At 37.4% G+C, this 24859-nt stretch overlaps 1 protein-coding gene across 1 annotated transcript; it reads left to right on the top strand.

Moving 5' to 3' along the window:
- Positions 1-2094: 2094 nt before the first annotated feature.
- enc3 (ectodermal-neural cortex 3) lies at positions 2095-15525 on the top strand. Its single transcript, XM_051695472.1, has 3 exons — positions 2095-2278; positions 4917-6714; positions 13729-15525. Exon 2 carries the CDS (start codon positions 4924-4926, stop codon positions 6691-6693), a length of 1770 nt encoding a protein of 589 aa, XP_051551432.1. The 5' UTR covers positions 2095-2278; positions 4917-4923; the 3' UTR covers positions 6694-6714; positions 13729-15525.
- Positions 15526-24859: the final 9334 nt, after the last annotated feature.

The raw sequence follows: 24859 nt of genomic DNA, 5'->3' as shown, positions 1-24859 counted from the left end.
CCTAAAGGACTCTCAGACTGTGAGAAACAAGATTCTCTGGTTTGATGAAATGAAGATTGAACTGTTTGGTCTCAATGGAGGAAACCAGGCACCACTCATCATCTGCGCAATACCATCCAACAGTGAAGCATGGTGGTGGTAGCATCATGCTGTTGGGCTGTTCAGCGGCAGGGACTGGGGGACTGGTCAGGGTTGAAGGAAAGCTAAACAATGAAAAATACAGAGATATCCTTAATGAAAACCTGGTCAAGAGCACTCAGGACCTCAGAAGTTTCACCTTCCAACAGGACAATGACCCTAAGCACACAGCCAAGACAACACAAGAGTGGCTTAGGGACAACTCTGTGAATGTCCTTGAGTGGCCCAGCCAGAGCCCACGCTTGAACATCTCTGGAGAGACCTGTAAATGGCTGTCCACCGATGGTCCCCATCAAACCTGAGGATCTGCAAAGAAGAATGGCAGAAAATCCCCAAATCCAGGTGTGCAAAGCTTTTCGCATCATACCCAAAAAGACTTGAGGCTGTAATCGCTGCCAAAGGTGCTTTAACTAAGTACTGAGTTAAGGGTCCGAATACTTATGTCAATGTGATATTTCAGTTTTTTCTTTTTAATAAATTTGCAAAGTTATCAAAAATCTGGTTTTTGTTTTGTCATTATGGGGTATGGAGTGTAGATTGATGTGAAAAGCATTTTAGCATAAGGCTGCAATACAACAAAATGTGAAAAAATGAATGGGTCTGAATACTTTATGAATGCACTATGTATACATTGTATATACTGTATATATATATATAAATATAAGAAAATTATGTAAATGTTTTTTGGTTATAGAGATTTTGGTTATCTGTCTGCAAAACCTATAGGTATAATTTAATTCTCTGATATATTTATAAACTATAGTATTACTATTTGGTATAGGTATATTTTTCACCATATAAATCTCAAACGTTTGCCACGTTTAAGAGGGTTCTGTACAGCAGATGGCACTACATTACAACAGAAATTACTGAGGAGAAAATAGTAACTTCAGATGTATTCTATTATTTTATCCATAAAAACAGGATAAATGCATGAATGCTTATTTAACGTACAATTGTTGCTAAGTATGTTCATACGCTTAAAAAAAGGTTTATGCATTTAAAATTCATTACAAATATCCATCACACTGAATTGAGTAATCTTTAATAAACTTAAACTAAATATATAAAGTATTAGTAGTTCAATTTGGTAAAAAATTACACAAATTTTATTTTTTTATTTGAAATGTGAAAAAAAATAAATAAAAATAGGCTAAATATTTATTCGAGTGTAAAACTAATAGATATTTAGGGACATTTTTTTTAATGTATTTTTTTTTTTTTTGTAAGTGAGATGTAATTGATTTTGATAACTGTTGTAAACAGGGCATTGGGACAGTAACGGTCATTTTTCAGCTCTAATAACTCTTATGAACGCTTATGTTGGCAGGGGGTCTAACAGAATTTACAGTCAGACAGTACAATGAGTTTGTTGGTTACCCAAAAAGTACTCTAAGACTGTCAGGTATGACAAAAAATAAAATAAAAATAATAATCATGCTTGTCATATTGGAATAATTTACTTTGGCAGGTAATGTCAGAATGATATTAATAATAATTGAAAATGATGATAACAATTCTGGTATCACTTTACAAATTAATAACTACAAAAGAACATCAAGATTTAATAATAATAATAATAATAATAACAACAATAATAATCGTTTAATATTATTAATATTAATTAATTATTAATATTAATATTTTACTAATATACATGTTTAAAATCTGAATAGTATAATAATAATAATAATATTAATAATAATAAAAATAATGAACACCTATTAAGACGAGTGACAGTAAACAAATCACACTGATATATATATATATATATATATATCACCATGCATGCACCATTTACACAATGCATGGTCACATGCATGCTTACTCTTATTCTTATTAATAATTAGAAAGCGCGTCGTAAGATCACCTTCACCTCCTCCGCCAGGATTGGACATTTAACATGTGGTAAGAGGAGGAGCGACGGAGATCCACACTCACTCAAAGCTCAAGTCACACAGTAGAAATGTTCTCCAGTGTGCAACAGGCAGACCGGAGAGTATCGGGAAAGTGCCTCTGACCGGTCTCATAGCGAGACATGTTACTGCTGAAACCTTTGAGTAAGAAGTCTTAAAGTCACATACCTGTTTTTAAAAGTCGAATGCATACTGTGAGAGTTCAAGTGTGGAAAGGAAATAAGGTAAGGTCATACTGATTTTTCACCTAATACCTTGTTAAATATTTGATATCCATCACGTTTTGATTTGTTTTTATTTTTCATTCATTTCAGTTTTCAAAAGTTATTTATGAAGTATTATTAAGTTATATTTACTTAACACGAAAAAACATTGCACGTGTTGCCACTGTAACTAGTTTCCACAAAAATACTTATGGTTGCTCCAGTTACTACTACTCTAAATAAGGATTTATTTATTTATTTTTTATTTTTTTTCAAACAGTGCAATAAAATAACTAAATAAAAAATTCTCTCACGACAGTGGTTGTAGCAGTAATCATAGTTACTATGGCATTTTGGCAAAAAAAAAAAAAAGAAAAAAAAAAATATGGTTACCATGGAGATTTCAAGGGTCTTTGTAATGTTGGTTGATGCATCTCAAGATGATGTTGTGGTAGCTGTGTAGAGGCTTTGAATGTTTGGTTTGGTTGCTTCTTGTTACTTTTCATGATAATATTTTCCAAAGTTGCCTTATTATTTGGTGCATTGTATTTATAATACAACATTAACACTTTTAAATGTTATTAATTTAACAGTGGTGTAGTAGCATTCATGCTACTTCACTATTTATTAAGTTTCAAGGTTCATTCTCTAGATTGGTGGGTTGTTTTATGAATGGATGAAATAAGGAAGAGCAGTGACTTTGTCTAAGATCAGAGAGGTAGGCGATAATTCATCTTCTGTGAATCAGTAACCCTTGTACTGAAAAGGACTACAAAACTCATGGCGAACTAAACACTACGCTTTATTACCATTTAATAAACGATTATGAGTTCACAAGAGGTCCAGTGTAGTGTCAAAGATATGACTGTTTCCAAGTGTAATTCCTCTAAATATGATGATACTGTTCATCCATTGTGTGATTATATGTTAGGGATTTAAACTGTGCTCAACCTTGGACCTACTGAATTTAGAAATTGAACAGATAAAGATGATTTATGCTGTTTTGAAGTCTTAAACCCTTTCAACAAGGAAACAGTGATTTGAGGAATTTGCTGGGAAGTTGTGAGGCTACAGTTGCAGTCAGAAGTTTACATACACTTAGGTTGAAGTCATTAAAACTAATTTTTTAACCACTCCACAGATTTAATATTAGCAAATATAGTTTTGGCAAGTCGTTTAGGACATCTGCTTTGTGCATGACATGAGTAATTTTTCCAACAATTGTTTACAGACAGATTGTTTCACTTTTAATTGACTATCACAATTCCAGTGGGTCAGAGGTTTACATACACTAAGTTAACTGTGCCTTTAAGCAGCTCGGAAAATTCAAGAAAATTATGTCAAGCCTTTAGTCAATTAGCTTCTGATAGGAGGGGTACTGAATTGGAGGTGTACCTGTGGATGTATTTTAAGGCCTGCCTTCAAACTCAGTGCCTCTTTGCTTGACATCATGGGAAAATCAAAAGAAATCAGCTAAGACTTCAGAAAAATGGACCTCCACAAGTCTGCAGCAGTTTCCAAATGCCTGAAGGTACCATGTTCATCCAATAGTATGCAAGTTTAAACACCATGGACCACAAAGTCATCATACCGCTCATGAAGGAGACGCATTCTGTCTCCAAGAGATGAACGTAGTTTGTTGCGAAAAGTGCAAATCAATCCCAGAACAGCAGCAAAGGACCTTGTGGAGATGCTGGAGGAAACAGGTAGACAAGTATCTATATCCACAGTAAAATAAGTCCTATATCGACAACCTGAAAGGCTGCTCAGCAAGGAAGAAGCCACTGCTCCAAAACTGCCATAAAAAAGTTAGACTACAGTTTGCAAGTGCACATGGGGACAAAGATCTTACTTTTTGGAGAAATGTCCTCTGGTCTAATGAAACAAAAATTTAACTGTTTGGCCATAAAGATCATCGTTATGTTTGGAGGAAAACGGGTGAGGCTTGCAAGCTGAAGAACACCATCCCAACTGTGAAGCATGGGGGTGGCAGCATCATGTTGTGGGGGTGCTTTGCTGCAGGAGGGACTGGTGCACTTTACAAAATACATGGCATCATGAGGAAGGAAAATTATATGGTAATATATTGAAGCAACATCTCTAGACATCAGCCAGGAAGTTAAAGCTCGGTCGCAAATGGGTCTTCCAAATGGACAATGACCCCAAGCGTACCTCCAAAGGTGTGGCAAAGTGGCTTAAGGACAACAAAGTCAAGGTATTGGAGTGGCCATCACAAAGCCCTGACCTCAGTCCGATAGAAAATTTGTGGGCAGAACTGAAAAAGCGTGTGCGAGCAAGGAGACCTACAAACCTGATTCAGTTACACCAGTTCTGTCTGGAGGAATGGGACAAAATTCCAGCAAATTATTCTGAGAAGCTTATGGAAGGCTACCCAAAACGTTTGACCCAAGTTAAACAATTTAAAAGCAATGCTACCAAATACTATCAAAGTGTATGTAAACTTCTGACCCACTGGGAATGTGATGAAAGAAATAAAAGCTGAAATAAATAATTCTCTCTACTATTATTATGACATGTCACATTCTTAAAATAATGATCCTAACTGACCTTAGTTATACATTGAGTCGCTTTGGATAAAAGTGTCTACCAAATGCATAAATGTATGTAATCTCACATATTTTGTTTGTCTTTTGTCTAGTTTAAAGATGTCTGTCAGTAATCACGAAAACCGAAAGTCAAGGTCTAGCTCTGGGTCTATGAACATTCAGCTGTTCCACAAGACATCACATGCGGACAGCCTACTTACCCACCTCAACCTTCTCCGCAAGCGACGGGTCTTCACGGATGTGGTCTTGCGTGCTGGACATCGGGCTTTCCCATGCCATCGGGCGGTGCTGGCCTCGTGTAGCCGCTACTTTGAGGCTATGTTCAGTGGTGGCCTGAAGGAGAGCCGTGATGCCGAAGTCAACTTCCATGACTCTTTGCACCCTGAGGTTCTGGAGCTTCTGCTAGACTATGCCTACTCCGCCCGGGTCATCATCAACGAGGAAAATGCTGAGTCTCTGCTGGAGGCAGGCGACATGCTCCAGTTCCACGACATCCGAGACGCCACCGCAGAGTTCCTGGAGAAGAATCTGCATCCGTCCAATTGCCTTGGGATGATGCTTTTGTCAGATGCTCATCAGTGCCAGAGATTGTATGAGCTTTCTTGGCGGATGTGCCTAGCAAATTTTGCTAATCTGTACCACACGGAGGACTTCCTGAGCCTGCCAAAAGATAAAGTCCAGGAGCTCGTTTTTAGCGAGGAGTTGGAGGTAGAGGATGAAAGTATTGTGTATGAGGCTGTTATTGACTGGGTAAAAGCAGATATCGGGAGGAGACATCTTGATCTTCCTGACCTTCTGCGGTGTGTTCGCCTCGCACTGCTCCCAGAGACCTACTTGCTAAAGAATGTTGCATCTGAGGAGCTTGTCATGGGACACAAGGTGGGTCGTGAGATTGTGGAAGACGCTGTTCGTTGCAAAATGAAGATTCTTCAGAACGATGGAGTGGTCACAGGCTTCTGCGCCCGACCCCGGAAGGTCAGCCAAGCCCTTCTGCTTCTTGGGGGCCAAACGTTCATGTGCGACAAAGTTTACATGATTGATCACAAAGCAAAGGAGATCACACCCAAAACAGACCTCCCCAGTCCTCGCAAAGAGTGTAGCGCTTGTGCCATTGGCTGCAAAGTATATGTTACTGGTGGACGAGGGTCTGAAAATGGGGCTTCAAAAGACGTTTGGGTCTACGACACCTTACATGATGAATGGTCCAAAGCTGCTCCAATGCTCGTTGCTAGATTTGGTCATGGCTCAGCAGAACTTGACCACATCTTGTATGTTGTGGGTGGACATACATCCCTTGCAGGATCATTTCCTGCATCCCCATCTGTGTCTCTCAAACAAGTGGAACAGTACAACCCACAGTCCAATAAGTGGACGTTAGTAGCTCCTCTTCGAGAGGGTGTGAGCAATGCTGCTGTTGTAGGCGCTAAAAATAAGCTCTTTGCTTTTGGCGGGACTAGTGTCAACAGGGAAAAATATCCGAAGGTCCAGTGCTTCGACCCCTGCGAGAACAGGTGGACTGTCCCCACCACTTGTCCTCAACTCTGGCGTTACACAGCAGCGGCGGTTGTTGGCAACCATGTTGTTGTCATTGGCGGAGACACAGAATTCTCCGCAAGCTCAGCTTATCGCTTCAATAGTGAGACGTTCCAATGGACCAAGTTTGGGGATGTCACTGCCAGAAGAATCAGCTGTCACGCAGTGGCATCAGGAAATCGTCTTTATGTGGTCGGGGGCTACTTTGGTGCGCAGAGGTGTAAAACATTGGACTGCTATGATCCCTCTACAGACTCATGGGACAGCATAACTAGTGTGCCATATTCACTTATACCAACAGCATTTGTCAGCACCTGGAAATACCTCCCATCTTGAAGAAAATATGTCTCTTATTTGGTGAGCATTGCCACATCCTCCCTAACATCCACTGTATGAAGAAGATTTGAAATAGTAATTATTATTATTGATAAGGCCAAAGTATACTTTGGTTTTCTGCATGCCGGTACGTCTATGATGCAAATTTAGTCATAAGAACAGTACCTGCGGACTGTTTGTGTGCAGCCTAGTTTTTCTAGACATGCGGACAGTCAACTTCTTTACATGCCACTGCTAAAAGAATCTCACAAACAGTTGTAGCACGCATGCATTGAACACATCCATATGGGCTTGTGGTTAAAAGCGTATACTTGGAAAGGCTAAGTTCTCGACTGTGCGTGAGATGGAACGGCAGGCAGAAAAATGTTGTATACCCTAGCCTTTAGACTTTGTAAATCCTGTACCAATTTACAAAAATGCTTTGAATACCAGCCCCAAAGACCTCCGAGATGTACATAGCAGTAATTTTGTTTGTTGATGAAAAATGTCTATCCCTAATTAGTGCTGTAGGGTGTCAAATAAAGAAGAAATGTTGCTTAATAGTATAAGAAGGAATGTGGCAGTACAAATTACAGGGTAAATGCATTCTGGGGCTTACGGGCTTTTCCATATGCTTCATGCAAAAACATAATCAGGTTTGTGCTTGTAATTCTGCCTATGGTGTGGCTTGTAAAACTTTTTACACATTGCCCAGAAAAAAAGCTTATAGTTTGGTAACCTGGGTAGCTGGCAGATGTTTACAAATCTTCTGTCTTAGAAATAAATGGGCTAATGCATTGTTCTCGCAAGGGCAGATAGAAACAAGACAGATAACTCAAATAATGGTTTCACATGGATCAGCAATGTTTAGAGAAGGTGGGTTTGTTTGAGATTGAGGGTCAATGTTTGGCAAGAAGATTCAACGATAGTGACTGCACCCTTGCTGGAAGCTTTCATCTTTGTCAGGTGGCTGTTTTACGCATCTGACGTTAGTCCAGCATGTTCCTTATATTCATGAGGTCCATCAGAATGTGCTTTTTATTTATTCTTAAACATGCCCTTGCTTGAAGATGTATAAGAAGGAATATGAAATATGAAAATTCTGTTGTCATTCCCCACCCTCTAATCTTTATAAACCTGTATGACATTCTTCTGTGGAGGCTGTAGATTATGGAACACCTAAAAACAGTTACTAACTCAAATTACAAAACAGCCCATCCTATGCACACTTGCAGCTTGTTACAGAGAGCTCGGCACACACTTAATGGACAAACGCCTAGGGGAACTGCTGTTTGCCTTTTCTCAATAATAAACAGATGGTTTGGGTGGAGACGGACAGAAGCGAGCAGGCTGCGAGGCCCCGGATCTGCATGTCTGCAGCTGACAAGTCTCTTTTATCCTTTTTTGACATTGAATAAGAAGCAATTTCAGCTCTTTGAATATTACTAATTTGGCATTGATTTTTGATACTGGAGCAAGGCATGCAGAATAGAGTGCAGCTATATTTTGCACTGTTTGGCAGCCAAGAGCTTAAAACTAAAAATACACATTGCTCCAGAAGCTGTCAGCTCTTAACAGTGGCAAGGAAAACAAATAAAGAAAATCTCCATTGCTTTAAAACAAAATGACTTACAGTACACCCTACAATGTTGTACATGCATTGCACCTTAGGTGAAGACATGCTTTTGTTCACATATTTTCTCACCAGTCAGTCACGCCTATTAAATCGCAAAGTTTGCTCTTTTAAATTGTCGTTGCATGTCGGCGCAGTGATTCATTATTTGATTTTGAGTTAGTGTAGTTAACTGTTGAAATCAAGAGCACTGCCAGCAATTCACCCAATATTCTTGGCCGGCTTCTCTAAAACTGCCATATAATGCTTATTAGGTTTATCCACTCGATGTGCAGTTCTCTTTCATGTGTTATTCCTTTTGAAACAAGAAGTTGGAGCGGGACATATCGAAAAGACCACCAATCAAAGACACAAAGGCTACTGTATGTTTGGAATGAAATACTAGTGTATCTCGTAGTGCATACTGTGCAGTATACAATGTATACTGCTAACTAGGGCTGCACGATTATGGCAAAAATCATAATTGTCGATTATTGCCCTTGATGTTGTACTCACGATTATTAATATTGATTAAAATATTAAAGCAGGCAGCCGTGCAGTTCTTCAGAGTTGCAGATTTCGGTGGTGGATACGAGCTGCGCTGCAGTTTCTTTTAAGCATTGCCATTTGATTGCTCGATGGACATGTTAGTGATTGGTTGGAATACTCAACCTCTGCAAAAACACGTTGTAAATAGAAACCTTTGATGCAACAGGAGCAGACTTAAATTGCACGCTGTAATGGGCAGTTTTCCCGATTACATAATCGTGGCAGCCGCAATCGTAATCGCGATTAGTTTCTCAATTAATTGTGCAGCCCTTGAAATGGAACGTATTATGCAATGCTAAACATATCAGTACTATGCTACATTGTCATGACCTCACTGTTACATAGTATGTATACTAACAATACTCTATTTATTTTTTATTAAGTCAATATTTGATCACACAGCCACAAACACACCCATGGTTACAGTTGATTTATTGCTATCTTCAGTCAACTTAAATGTTGTCTAGTTGGCAAGACTACTAATCCAAAATGTAATGTGAGCACCAGGAAGGAAGTTAAAGTTCCTCTCACTTTTTGGTCTCACAGAGCAGAACATATTAACTGGCACAAATCCAAGATACACAGCATGAGTCTCGTTTGTTGTATGACACTTGAACTAGGCCGGCTATATTATCTATGAAGTTGAGAAAAGGAGGGTCAGTGTGACCCTCAAGGTCAAAACTAATGTTTTATTAACGTCTGCCCAAAAGCCATCTGAACGGAAAGATCCTTTATTTTGGCATCTGTGTCCTCCAGGCGCATGGACATTATTCAAAATATTACTTTTTTTGACGGAAATGAAAATGATCTGTGAGGGATAGAAGTCTCTGTTGTTTAAAGCAGTTCGTTCGGCTGATTAAATACTGAAAAAACATGTTTCCAGAAACATATTTCAGAAGACAAAAACCTCCAGAAATTATAATGCCACTGAAGAGATTGTAAGTGTGTCTCCCTCACAGCCTTGTTTTTATTCCCACCTAAAATTAAATATGGCGCTACTGAATGGCTACACCGAGTCACTTCATCCCCGTTCTGCCCCGCGGTGCGGTTTGGATTAGCATAAAGTTAATCAAAATTTTCTGACTCTTTTGCCCCTGAAAGGAGGATCTGCACAAAGAAACTGAATAATATAAAGGCTTCAAATTGGTTACCAGCCATAGATGAATCAAGCAGGTCTCCCAACAGCGAACTCACGCCAAGTGTTTGTGTAATTAATCAGAATTGCGTAATATTCATACATCAAAAGAGGTGAAAGGTTGTGATTCACATACGTAATACCCCCTTTGTTTTTCCAGCCGGGGGTGCATAGACTGAGACTCCGTTTTTTTGGTAGTTTAGACATCAATTAGAGCTCAGTTCTGTGAAATATGCAAAGAAAATACCAATGCAAATTTATGAGGTTCAAGCCGGCGGCCACCCTGTCACTGTGTGATTTATTTGTTAACCAGCTCAAAGTAATAACACTGGCTCATTAATAAACATTGCCAGCATATTGGGAGGTGCTGCATGAGGCCATTATACCTCATAAATAAGGTGCTGATGTGGAATTGATCCATTAGATGAGCAGATCTTGGATCGATCAGATGAATTGCATAATTATGGCGAACTGATTCACGCAGCTGTCATTATTTCACCCCAGCGACCCTCATTACAACCCATGGAGCTCTAAAATACCAGTACAACCCTCAGGAAAAGAGCTAAAGCCAGTCCACCACTCAACAATTAGTTGTGTTGACAAAATATTTTATACGTTTTATTAATCACGATATCCCCCACCAAAAAAGACAAAAATATTAACCAAATTTAGGCTATTTATATTATTTTTTTATTAATCAAGAAACAATTGTCATCCTTCATAAAATAAATACATCCGAGTAAAAAAATACAAATGTATTATTCAAAATGAAATATTGTTTAATTAATCACAAAAACTTTGTGTTGTCAACCATTGAACAAAATGAAAATAAAACGACAAAAAAATAACCAAATTTAAGCTATTCATTTTATTATTAATCATGAAAAAATCTTGTGTCATCATTCCTTATAAAATATTTTTTATTTTTATTATTTATCCCGTTTTCTCCCCAATTTGGAATGCCTAATTCCCACTACTTAGTAGGTCCTCGTGGTGGCGCGGTTACTCACCTCAATCCGGGTGGTGGAGGACAAGTCTCAGTTGCCTCCGCTTCTGAGACGTCAATCCGCGCATCTTATCACGTGACACGTTGTGCATGACACCACGGAGACTCGCAGCATGTGGAGGCTCATGCTACGCTCCGTGATCCACGCGCAAATTACCACACGCCCCATTGAGAGCGAGAACCCCTAATCGTGACCACGAGGAGGTTACCCCATGTGACTCTACCCTCCCTAGCAACCGGGCCAATTTGGTTTCTTAGGAGACCTGGCTGGAGTCACTCAGCACGCCCTGGATTCGAACTCGTGACTCCAGGGGTGGTAGTCAGCATCGATACTCGTTGAGCTACCCAGACCCAATACATTTGAGTATTAAGTAAAATTTATTATTCACATTTATATATTTAAAGTTTTATTAATAAAAAAACCCTTGTGTTCTCAGGCCTTACAAAAATAAAATGCATATATTAATAAATATTTATTACCGATATTCTTTTGATTTAAAGTTTTATTAATTATTAAAACCCCCTGGGTTGTGAAATTTATTTAAATTTTAATCACGAAAAAATGTAATGTGACACCCTTAAAAATATTGAAATATTTTTCTTAACATATAATTATTGACTAAATATATAAATAACATGTATATTATAATTTATATTCTTTAAATTTGTTCCTTAATATCCATAAAAAAACGTTTAAACAACTAGTAGTTGAAAGTGCTTTACAAACAAATTAAAAGATTAATGCAAAATAATAATAATAAAATTAGACTTTAAATACAAAGACTTGTCCTTAAAGTTTTATTAAGTGTTTAGAAGCATAAAGTATGTAATGTAATGTAATAAAGGAAGAAATAAGGAGGATTTTCAGTTTAGGCCTGTGCAAGGTGACAAGACTATGAAATCTAATAAACACAAGCTGACTGAATCCCAGGCATGCGTCAGGGTCTTTAGGACTTGCTTTAATGGCATTTCTAAAGGCAACAAACTGGGCCAAAGGTCACCTGCCTTGGTGCTGGTTGAGGAGGGCAAAACTAGTGACCCTCACTGAGAAGCAGCGCTTGAACGATCTGAAACTCAAGCCATTTATGCAACACTCAAGAGCTGTTCACTTTACTGAAGCATTCATGTGGTTTGTGTAGCATAGCCTGTCACATCTTAAATTAAAGTATCTGCCATGCCACCCAGAAATTACTGGTATGAAATACGGGTTGCTTAAATATAACTGAATGTGAAGCCGCTGTACTTGTGAAACAGTGATAGCTCTCAGATAGTATTTTTAATGCTGCTGGAATGTTGTTCATTTCAACAATGACACAAAATAGGTGCCATAGAGGATGCATTACAAATCTCTCGGCATGTCTCTTTGTTATGGTTTTTACATAAAACTCCAGTAATTTTGTTTTCGTTTGGTACAATTAAATTATATCTGCATTTTACGGGCCACTAACCGTTTACACATACCCAATGCAACCCAAAAGAAGAAATGTTTGTCTAAATATGTCCAAAAGGTAATCTAAAGGAACAGCTTGTTTTATAGGTTGTAGAAAAACATGATTTCATAGATTGATTACCTGTGTGTTTCTGGGATGAAAAACATTGAATGGAACAATAACAATTTTATAGAGTGTGTTGTTTAAATACTTAAAAGCGAGTGTTTCTCATTTGTTTAGATATACATTTATGGACAACTTTTAAAACGAAGAGATGCAATTCCGGTTTCGAACAGTCGTTAGAAAGAGGATAAAAGATTTGTAAATATTTGTACATCTTTAAAATTTAATGTACATAAAGGGTTTACATTTTAGGAGTTTATACTTTGATATCGTATCAATGTCTATCAAAACGTAAAAAAAATTGTATGTGTACAATGTGTATGAACATGTATGTGTTTACAAATGCTTACAGGAACATGCCGATATACAAAAAATGTTTTGCGCAACTAAGCAAAAGGTAGTCTTTAAAATTACAGCTCTAAAGTTGTACAAACGTAAAAAGTTTATATTTTAGACACTATCCATATGTTACTATTTTACGTAAAAGTGGCTAAACATAAAAATATAAAACTTTATATAAGGATCACACTAACATTACAAAAATATTTTGCGCATCTAAGTGAATAATAAGTTAACGTTGTGTGTATGTAAAAGGTTTACATTTTCGACGTTGTCTATGCGTTACTATTATACCTCTATTATATACTATTAAGTGTAAATTTTATGTACAGTTTACATACAAATACTAACAAGATAATGCCGACATACCTAAAATGTTTTGCGCAACTAAGCAAAAGGTAGTCTTTAAAATTACAGCTCTAAAGTTGTACGAACGTAAAACATTTACATTTTAGACGCTGTCCATACGTTACTATTTTACGTACCAGTGTCTAAACATATAAAATATTTAATTTTACGTACAATTGTACGTAAAAATACTAACAAGATCGTGATGATATGCAAAAAACATTTTGCACAACTAAGCAAAAGTTTTTAAAGTAATATCTCTAAAGTTGTACATGTGTAAAAGGTTGATCATGCATTATTATTGTTTGCTTTAGTGTCTATCCAAATGTATCATTAAAAAATATAACATAAAAACACCCACACATTTTACTGATGAGCTCATTCTGACATACCATAAATATTTTGCCCAACTAAGCGAGAGATTTTGTCATGTGGTCAGTTTCTCAGAAATGTAAAGGTGAACCATGTAAAGTTCACAAAATGTGTAACTCATTCTCTCTTTTTCCGTCCTTAGATCTTTAGCATTCTCTGGTATGCAGTGGAGTTAATCCCCTCTCCCCCCTTGCACTGGAAACCAAGACTTAGGTCAGGGTGAATGATGGAAGTGGATCCATGGCAACCGGAGCCCATCCCAGCTCACTTCACTTTGCCACGGCAAATGTTCTGCTTGTAGCCAGAAATGCAGAAATACTGTGAACGGATGTGCACATAAACCTTTTCCACTAATCAAGGGTGCAACTGCTTTAGTTTGCATTTTTTTAAATCTTGCTCACTCACATGGATCCTTTGTGTTCATAAGTTAATTATAAACTCTTGCCTCTGGTTACTTATACGCATGGAACAGGACTCATTCTTGATAGACTCTGCAGGGTGATCTTTGAAAGAGAATATTTACCCAAAGCTAAAGGAAAACTCATAAAACTGTTGGAAGTGTCACCATTTTCAGGCTTTGCGGCCTTAATATATAGAATATGCTCTTTATTGTTACCTTGAATATTTAATATATTACACAGGAATATTCAAAACCCTTCTCTGATCTGCACTGTACCCTGGTTATCATAGTACTAGCCTGACTAGTTTCACACAAAACCTGTCAAGATTGTTTTTGGGTCATATTTAACCTCAAAATCAAAATAAAGAATTCATTACATTTGGGATAAAGAAAATAAAGCCTGTTTTTGGACCAGAACAATTATTTATTTATTTTTACATTTGGAAATTATTTTCATGACAATGAAGCACATTTCTCCCCAAAATTATCATTACCATAATGCTAAAAATAATGACATATTATTTAAATAGGAAATAAGTAGTAATAATAAATTACTGTATTGTAGCAGTTGGAATCACCATTGAGAATAATTGGAATTACTCAAAAGTAAAATGTCACATGGACACTTTATGGTAACGAGAATTAGAGGGGAAATTAAAATGATGTTGCGATGCAAAAAAAAAAAAAAAAATACATATATATCCAAATTTTCTTCATGCAAAAAGATAATTGCAAAATACATTTTTTCTTTTCTATAAATGTTTAGGTGAAATGTGACCCGGACATGTTTTCGACTATTGAATATTGCTTAGTTTACAATGTGAATGACAGCTTTGATGCTAAGGTGGTTTTAACTACTTAAGCTGTTCGGATTTCTTCCTAATAACTTTGTGCCAAAAGTTTGTTATTTAATAATCTTTTCTTCGAGTGTGCACTAATCTAGTGAACTTTATAATTGTGGTCGCTGTACGTGTCGCTTTGATTGTTTTCTGTTGTTGTACAGTATGTACATTTGTGATATTTATGTAGATTTTGCACATTTTCTAAAGACACTGTCCTCATTGTTGAATGGTCATCTACACTCATAAAGGTGTTTTTCTTCAGTTTTAGACATTAGAATGTGTTGCCTGAGGCCAAAGAAAGCAGCACAGATTTATACATGTTACCAGCTAAAACTTGCATTTGCAAGTTCATTGTTTTGTGTTGTTAAATGTCTTAATTTGCGTTCAAGTGCATTTTTGCTCACTTAGATTTTTTTTATATCACTTTCTTTTTTTTTCTAGCATTTTTATTTTTATTTTTTATTTTTTGTGTTACAGTTTTGCCATTTTTAACATAATCATATTTGATTTAAAGCCAAATATTTCTTCCAGTTGGACAATAGTGTTTTCCCCCCCCAATAAAATATGTCTGTGAAAATGATAAGCAACTGTCTTTAGTCCTTGTTCTGTTGCACACAGTTTTCTGTCATGTATTGACGTATTTCCTATTAAAACATGAAGCTTGGACAGGACACGTTGAAAGGATCTTTGATTGTATTAAACGAAGAAATAGACATGCCCTGAGTGTAAGATGTCATACATTTTTGGGGGGTCCATTTTCCCAGAAAATGAAAACTGTAAAGTGAATATATCTGCAGGTTTTAGTTTTTTTTTTCAACTTTAAGCAGTACACTAGCATTTGCACTCAAAGCTAACAAATATGGACTAAAACCCACAAAAGTCACATTTTGATTTCATTATGTTGGCTTGACAAAGCCAAAATACTATAATTCTGTAGACTTGGTTAAGGGTTTTTCTAAAATCCCTAAACCAAGACTAAAATTATCAATTGTAACTCCTCCAAGAGCTTTCAAGCTACAACCACCAAACTTGGCACAGACCTTCAGACTGTTCTGACTTAGGTTGCTCAGACTTTTCTAACTTCTCTGAATTATGGTTTTCGTACAGAGGACAATCAAAAATAAAATAAAAAATCCCATAGACTTGCATTCATTGAATGTTAAAAAAATGGGCCAAAGCTATATAAAACAAATTCCAATGTAAATGAACTCACACAAGGGCTTTAATCTGTTTCAAGCTGCTTGAAGTTGATCTTTCTATACTGTATCCACAGCTAGCTCACTGGCTAACATCTAGCCATAGTGGATTAGCGCGACTACAGTCTGCCAAGTGATAAGGAATTTCAAGCAACTTTCAAAACTAGAAAAACGCTTTGGAATTTGGAAATTGCCAGTCACACCCAGTCATTTCAGGTCTCAGAGTCAATCTTAACCACAACGATTTCCAACCACTCAAGAAACCTTCAACATTCAATTTGTGAACAAACTTTACGACTTCTTCACAATGCTGTGATGGTTGTCTTCAGACACGACTCATAAGAGGGTGTGGGTGCATGTCATGGCACCAGCCTCATTCCACTCATGCCAGAGCAGGTGTTGTTCGTGGAAATACCAATGGATGGCACACTGAAAATACAGAATGCTGCAGGCTGCATTCCTGTGCATGCATCTATCTATCTATCCATCAATCTATCTTGCTTTAATTCCCTTTAAGAAACCCAAGATTCAATATTGAGGGTTCAAATATCTGATCAAATATCAAGTGTGATTTCTGGAACTGCTTGTTCTCATGGCAGATAATTAAGCCCTCAGTGTTGGTGAGGAGATCAAACCTTCACTTTGCAAAAACATCCCCATTGTATCTTAACCACAATTCAGTTGCCACATCAAATCCATGGCTGAGCTACAAGAGACAATCATACAGAAATCAGGCTACAGTAAGAGCCTGATGCCTGACAGACGACTCTTGAATAAGTTATGAATGTGGAGGCCAGAAGTCACGGATCCGTGCACTAATAGATCCGATCAGACGGGACGAAGAGAGATGCCAGATGGGAGAAATCCCTTAAAACAGCTGGGTGCACTCCCATGGGGAGAGAAAATGAGCCTATTCAGACAGATGTCTTGGAAAAAATGAGAGAAATTTATTTACGACTACTGTAGCCTTTGAGAATGCAACAAATAGCATGAAATAGCATGTTTAGAGATGACATTTTAGGCACATATATAGAAATATTCTTGGTTCAATACAAGTTAAGCTCAATTGGCGGCATTTGTGGCATTATGTTGATTACCACAAAAAATGTTTTCGACTTATCCCTCCTTTTCTTTAAAAACAGTGGAAGTGGGGGCCAATTTTTGGAGGGTTTAAAAGCAGAAATGTAAAGCTTATTATTTTATAAAAGCACTTACATTAATTATTCTGTTAAAACTTGTGTATTATTTGAGCTGTAAAGTTTCATTTTCACACAAAAAATAGTGCAATAGTTTGTTTGTTCCAATCTTTGCTTAGATTATCATAGTTTTTAGAATTTAATAATTAATGATAATATGATGGATTTTGACATTGTAAGACATTAAGATTTTATGAAAGTCTGGGGCAATGGTGAATCAATAAAATCTATATATAAAAAGCATTTGAAAATAGCAAATATAAATGATGAAGGCATGATAAAAGGTTTCCAAGACAGTTGTAATGTGACCTTCATAGACAAAATATATTAAAAAAGTTTAAATATGTTTTTAGAAAACTTTTGAAAATTAAAAAAAAATAATTGAAAAATTGAAATGTTTAAAAAAAATATCAACCCCTGGTACATGAAAGTGCCTGTAGTTGAAGATACGTCCCTTACTGTAGATGTCTGCTCATATAGAATGTGCATAATTCGGAAACCTTCTTGTAAAAGTTGTGTTATTTATTCCAATTTTCACACAAAAGGTGCCAAAAATGTTTATAAGAGCTTCAGTAATCACAAGCAATTTATTCCTGCTGAGCATGTCGTCCCACTCAAGACTTCAGGTGTAAGCGCAGATGGGCAATATGAATGCGACAAAACACAAAAAGGCACGAGTATACGAGACATCTTCTTTTCAAAGGCATTCTGGCAGGGTGTGTATGTGCGTCATTTTGTAAAGGGATGCTGAGACCACTCAAAAGGTCCATTGTCATGCAAAATGAAAAACCAAAAAATTCAAAAACGTTCTGCCGGCCACACAATTAATGCGCTGAGCATAAGTAGACCTTTGAAACTTGGCAGAATACAAAAGCACAACTGGATGGCCATTGTGGCGGGGGTCTTGAAAGGAAGAATCGCAAAAGCGTGGACGGAAAGATGAATTTGTTGTTGGGTTTGGGGGTAGGGGCCGGTTGTCGTAGTCAGCTTCTGTTTGTATAGTATAGCAAACGCTTGTTGTGAACTGCTGCAGAAAGGGCGCACTGGGGTGGAATGGCCACAGAGGGGGAAAGGGGGTTGAGAGGGGTCACTCATACCCCAACCCCCCCACCCCCCACCCAAATATTGGCGTGTGTCTGCCAGGCGGATGCGTGCAGCTGGGGGCCCCAGGAACACAAAGACAGCAAATTAGTGGAGAATCAACTTCCAGTCGTTGGCCCCCGTTGGGATCTTACCTCAAGGGCCCAGAGGCGTCCGTTCTAACCGTCCACCTCTTCAGAATCTGTAATCAACCACTATATCAATGAACTAATGAAAATGTTATGTGCCCTTTAGCGACATCCAGCCAAGCACATATGCAAATTTCCATCTTGTTTATGCTCTGGAAAACTTAGGAGCCTAAGGCACAGTTAAAGGAAAACTAACATTCAACTGAGGTTTATAGCCCAACCAACAGAGCGACTCACATTCTTTAAAATAGTCGCAGAAAATTTGTTGTTGTCAACACTGCCAGACAAGTCAACGTAGATTAAGTGTGGCCACAAACAGACACAAACTTTGACCGCAGGCAGCTCAAAGTGCTGATGCCTTATGCTTTGAGGTTCTTCCTTTGAATTCCAAGGTGTGTTTGTGGTGTCTGGCCGCAGATACTTTCATTAAATCGAGTCACAATCTGCTCTGTGAGGAACGTAAATGGTTCTAATGGTTTACACCACACTGCGGCAACTGACCTTAAGGTGTGTTGAGCAACACTGTAAGCTTACTCAGATGATTTTACGAACTAATTATTCTGTTTAACTTTGAAAAATGCTTAAATGCACTCTTGCCGAAGTTCATGGATCCAAATCCTAACACAAACTGACACGCTTTAACACGTGTCACAGGTTCTCCTGGAGCACACATAAATCTTCCCTCTGCCAAATGCACATCACTCGGTATTAAACACAAAAGAAGTAGGCATTTGAGGCTTCATCCGCCTTGCCAAAACATCCTTTTGTCTACATAAAAGAAGCCAGCTGTTTGTGAAAACAATTGTGCACAGAAATATGAGTCTCTAGCAATAGCGAGAAGCTTCTAAGAGCGTTCCGACAGGAATGGGCAGCGAAGAGGAACAACATTTGGGGGGGGGGCAGTAATCACTGTTTGTATAATGGAGCAATTATGCCGAACAGTGGGGGGGACAGAGCTTTGCTTACAGATCTAGCGGCGGTTTGATCAACAGTGAATATATTATGTTTTGCCCTGTTCAGCCGATGGCTCCAGGTTGAGGCGTAGCATCAAATTCATTAACGTCTCAACTTGTTATAGGTGAACAAAGGGGAAAAATTATGGTGTGATAAAAATTGTTCCTCTAACTTCAACTCTGTACAGAACAATATTGAAATTCACAATAGTTTATGCAGGAACAAGCCAAGGAATGTTGCAAGATGAAACAGAATGCACTGTGTTCCTATGTGGGAGGTGGATTCTTTTCCCCTTTGCTCAAATGGTGATAAACATGGCAGCTAGTCACTGTGGAGACATGCCACAGAGGTTATTCGCACACATTCCACAGACGCTTTGCATGTTTGGATGCATGATGCTCGAAATAGTTCCTCCCCAACATAATGTCCCTTGTTTGTTTGGGAGGAGTGGGATTCAATGCTATTTCCTTAAGGAAAGCAAAAGGACAAGAAGAGAGATGAGAGAGATTTGAGAGTGAATCGTATCTCGACGCAAAGTCTTTGTTCAGACAAATTTTTTGGGTATATCCAATATAATTGAACGGTGACTGAGACTATCCCTATACTAAGCTATTACCGTGGCAGCCAAGATAGATATATTGGTATTTTATCACTTGCAAAAATTATGAACAGTCAGTCCTAAAGATCAGATTAGAAAAATAAATCAGATTTGTGTGCAGGGTGAATAAAGCAAATTAGAAACATCAGATTAATCTTGATTTCGAGAATCGCAAATGGACCTTTGTGTGATTCTTAACGGGGTGTGGCAGATGTTATCGTCCCGGGTCTGCCCATCCTGATAAGGGTTTGAGTGATAATTATGGGCCATTCATCTGAACAGGCAGTTGAAAAGTGACATCAGGATGAATAATACAACAAAAGGAAGTGTGGCGTCTGTCTGTTCCCGTCTCTAGGGTGTAGGCGTGTCAACCTCTTCAACTCACAAGGTTAATGAAGCAGCTGCGAGCATGGATGAATCGTCTTTTTCTGAACGCTGTGTTTTATAGCACCACCTGATGTACACATAACGGCAAGTGATTCATATTTCTGAAAAACAGTCCACTATTCTGCAAACCATCACAAAATTGTACACTTTTTCAAATCGTATCAATAAAATGTCTTTAATGGATGTTAATAGGCTATAGATTTTATGGCACATTCTCCAGAAATGTTAAGCCATTGCGCTTATTTGGGAGATTCCGGTTCGAATCCATCCTGTATTGTGTCGTGATCCAATTCCACCTACCTCTTCACAAAAATTGCCTGCCTCCTTTCTACTGTCTTACTAAAATAGAACTGCCAATAACATTCGTTAAACCATGCATGTGTAAATTGTCCATTTTCACACAAAAATATTTTTATATATTTATAAAAATAGTTTTAACTATTTGTCACCATTATACAAATTTCTTTGCCAAAATGTTTTATGCCCATTATGCAACAATTTACATAAGAATGGTTTTACAAACAATTTGACCCCATTTTGCAACAATTTATGCAGAGCAAATTTATGAACAATGTGTTTGTTACCATTATGCAACAATTTACACAAGAATAGTTTTACAAACAAATTGGTCGCCATTATGCGACAATTTACGTAAGAATGGCTTTACGAACAATTTGCTCCCATTATGCGGCAATTGACACTAGAATAGTTTTACAAACAAATTGGTCACCATTATAGGACAATTTACGTAAAAATGGCTTTACGAACATTTGTCACCATTATGCAACAATTTACGAAAGAATAGTTTTACCAAAAAACTGGTCACCATTATGCAACAGTTTACATAAGAATGGTTTTACAAACAATTTGACCCCATATGGCAACAATTTATGCAAGAGCAATTTTACAAACAATGTGTTTGACGCCATTATGCGACAATTTACATAAGCATGGCTTTACGAACAATTTGCTCCCATTATGCGGCAATTGACGCTAAAATAGTTTTACAAACAAATTGGTCACCATTATATGACAATTTATGTAAAAATGGCTTTATGAACAATTTGTCACCATTATGCAACAATTTACGAAAGAATAGTTTTACCAACAAACTGGTCACCATTATACGACAATTTACGCAAGAATAGTTTTACCAACAAACTGGTCACCATTATACGGCAATTTACGTAAAAATGGCTTCACGAACAATTTGTCAACATTATGCAACAATTAACGTAAGTATGGTTTATGATCATTTTGTCCCTATTATGCGACAATTTACTTAAAAATAGTTTTACGAACAATTTGTCATGGTCATGCAACAATTTAAGTAAGAATGTCTTTATGAACAATTTGTCACCATTATGTGACAATTTATGCAAGAATAGTTTTATGGACAATTTGTCACCATTATGCGTCAATTTACGTATGAACAATTTTACAGATTTTTTTTGCCCATTATGCAACAATTTACTAAAGAATAATTTTACAAACAGTTTGTCCCCATTATGCAACTATTTATGTAAGAATAGTTTTACGAACAATTTGTCACCATTATGCGACCTTTTACGTAACAATGGTTTACGGACAATTTGTCCCTATTATGTGACAGTTTACTTAAAAATAGTTTTACGAACAATTTGTCACCATTATGTGACAATTTATGTAAGAATGATTTTACAAAAAATTTTTGGCCATTATGTGGCAATTGACACTAGAATAGTTCAAAAAACAAATTGGTCACCATTGTGCAACAATTTGCGTAAGAATAGCTTTACGAACAATTTGTCCTCATTATGCAGCATTTACGTAAGAATGGTTTACGAACAATTTGTCCCTATCATGAGACAATTTACTTAAAATAGTTTTACGAACAATTTTTCACAGTTATGCGACAATTTATGTCAGAATGTCTTTACGAACAATTTGTCACTATTATGCGACAATTTACGTAAGAACAGTTATACAAACAAATTGGTCACCATTATGTGACAACTGACATAAGAATGGTTTACGAACAATTTGTCCCCGTTATGCGGCAATTTATGCAAGAATAGTTTTATGAACAATTTTCACCATAATATAACAATTTACGTAAGAATGCTTTATGGACAATTTGACCCCATTAAGCGCCAATTTACTTAAAAATTGTTTTTTAAGCAGATCCTTTGAAAATCTGGTTCAATATATTGGGATCCCCAGATCTCAGTTTTTTAGGTATCTTCAGCTACGACACTTGCTCTGTACTATTTTTGGGAATAGCATACACCCCCCTAGAGTGGCAGATACTCTGGGGGAGGTGATTTCTGCTTTTGGAAAAGGCCATGAGGCATCAGTGTATTACTCCTTATTAATTCAGAGTCTGGGGGACGGAGTCTCAACCACTCTCAAAAGATTATGGGAGAGGGATTTAGACCTGGAATTGGAGGAGGGAGAATGGGCTAGGATTTAAAAAAACATAAAAACTGCATCTAGAGATGCAACGGTGCGCCTTATACAATTCAAGATTTTACATCGGTTCTATTGGACCCCCTCAAAATTGTATAGGCTTGGTCTTAAAGACACACCCACCTGCTGGCGATGCCAATCAGAGTATGGAGATTTAACCCATGTCTTTTGGGGGTGTGTTGAAATTCAAAAGTTTTGGTTAAAGGTGCAGAGTCTGGTATGCGAGGTGTTAGGTATTCAGGTATTATTCTGCCCCAGACTCTGTATCTTGGGTGATGGGGTGGTCATTGACATTGTAAGTAGACACATAAAGAATTGGGTTTTAACCAGTGTCATGATCACCAGGCAGATCATTTTGAGGGGCTGGAGGTTGGCTGGAGTACCTCCTTTCAGGAGTGGTGCTCGGAGATGGGAAGGGTGGCGGCCTTTGAGAAAGTCACATTCAGAGGAACGGGGAGGTATAAAGTGTTCGTGGAGAAATACTAATGATTTATATTATCATGTGACATTTTACATAAGAATGGTTTTAGGAATGCATTTACACAGAAATTCATTCTCTTGGACCAATGTACAGTGTGCCATTTACTTATATATATATATATATATAGCCTTGAATTGGCACGGAACAAAATATGGAATAAATTGCTGGCAACAAAAAATGGCTTCTTTATCTGATTTTCGAACAAATTATCAACATTAATAAATTATCAAAATATCTTAGTTGCAGCACTAAACTGCTGTAACGCTTCTCCAATGAAATGATATTATGAGAACTTTGAGAGCCGTAACGCACTCCACAAACAGGCCAGACGAAAAAAAAAAAAAAGAAGGCCAACAGCGTTCAGTCACCCAGGGCATTGATATTTATAGATCATCCAGTTTGGCAAGAGCCTTTGCTTTTTTTCTCCCAACAACTATTTGGCAAAGGACCGAGAGTGTAACAGCAACTTTATCAGAGACTGTCGTACGCGCATACACAAATGCGACCCCAAATAAAGATTTGCCGTCCTGTAACTATATACACAAAATTTTACTATGACAGCACATTCCTCTCAGGCCACTGTACTGGATAACACCTCTTCAAACTTGTGAATAAACACAGTGTGTGTAGTTGCGAACTATCAGCCAGCAGTAACCTTATTTTCCTGGACACATTTCATCATTCTTGCCAATAAACTAAGAACAATAATTTTTATCAGTTGCGTTAGAAAAGGTGGTCGTCAAACACAACTATTACCGAAAAGCAATAAATGCAAAGTTGTTAAAGACATTTCCATAGAAACGAAAAGAACAAAACACAACACACATTTACTTTTATTAGGTTAGGACAGGGAGTTATATAGCCCACATGTGCTTTAAGTGACATGACCGCTCGTCTAGACTTTGCAGAGCTCTTATGCAATCACTGTGAGAGAAAAATGGCAAAGATATTTTAGACATTGTCACGCTTGTAAAAGTGTTGGTCTAACAGCTTGTCTACCAAATTATCACTTCTAGTGTTGACGCTCTGTGAATAATGTAGTCAGTGTGCAATGAAAAATTATTTTTGGCATTTTTAAAAGGACAGTTAAACACTTCTGGCTGGGTCACTCCTACCATGCAGCAAATTTTTTTTATGTCCCCATCATATATGTCTTAATATATTATTCTTAATATACTGTATTTCAATATATGTTTCACAAAATACTTATTCCTAAATACATATTACTTACTGAGGTTTGCGCTTTTGTTATCCCGCCAAAATGATGTCACTTCCTGTAGGATGATGTCATAAAGAAATTGTACTTTCCTATATGACATCATCCTCTAGGAAGTTACATAAATTTGCCGGGAAAACATAAGCGCAAACCTCAGTAAGTATTTGCAATGGATTTGATGATTTCTGTGATTTTTTGTTTGTTTGTGATTTTTTCCTCTTTTCTCCCCAATTTGGAATGCCCAATTCCCAATGCGCTCTAAGTCTTCGTGGTGGCATAGTGACTCACCTCAATCCGGGTGGCGGAGGACGAATCTCAGTTGCCTC

Source organism: Myxocyprinus asiaticus, chromosome 50, assembly GCF_019703515.2.
Source record: "Myxocyprinus asiaticus isolate MX2 ecotype Aquarium Trade chromosome 50, UBuf_Myxa_2, whole genome shotgun sequence".
Classification (NCBI taxonomy): Eukaryota; Metazoa; Chordata; class Actinopteri; order Cypriniformes; family Catostomidae; genus Myxocyprinus; species Myxocyprinus asiaticus.
Note: the sequence above shows the minus strand (reverse complement) of the source record. Positions and strands in the feature narration are given on the sequence as shown.

Bases quoted from the DNA above. Each gene is read 5' to 3' on its own strand.
- enc3 (XM_051695472.1), top strand. From the start codon at position 4,924: ATGTCTGTCAGTAATCACGAAAACCGAAAGTCAAGGTCTAGCTCTGGG.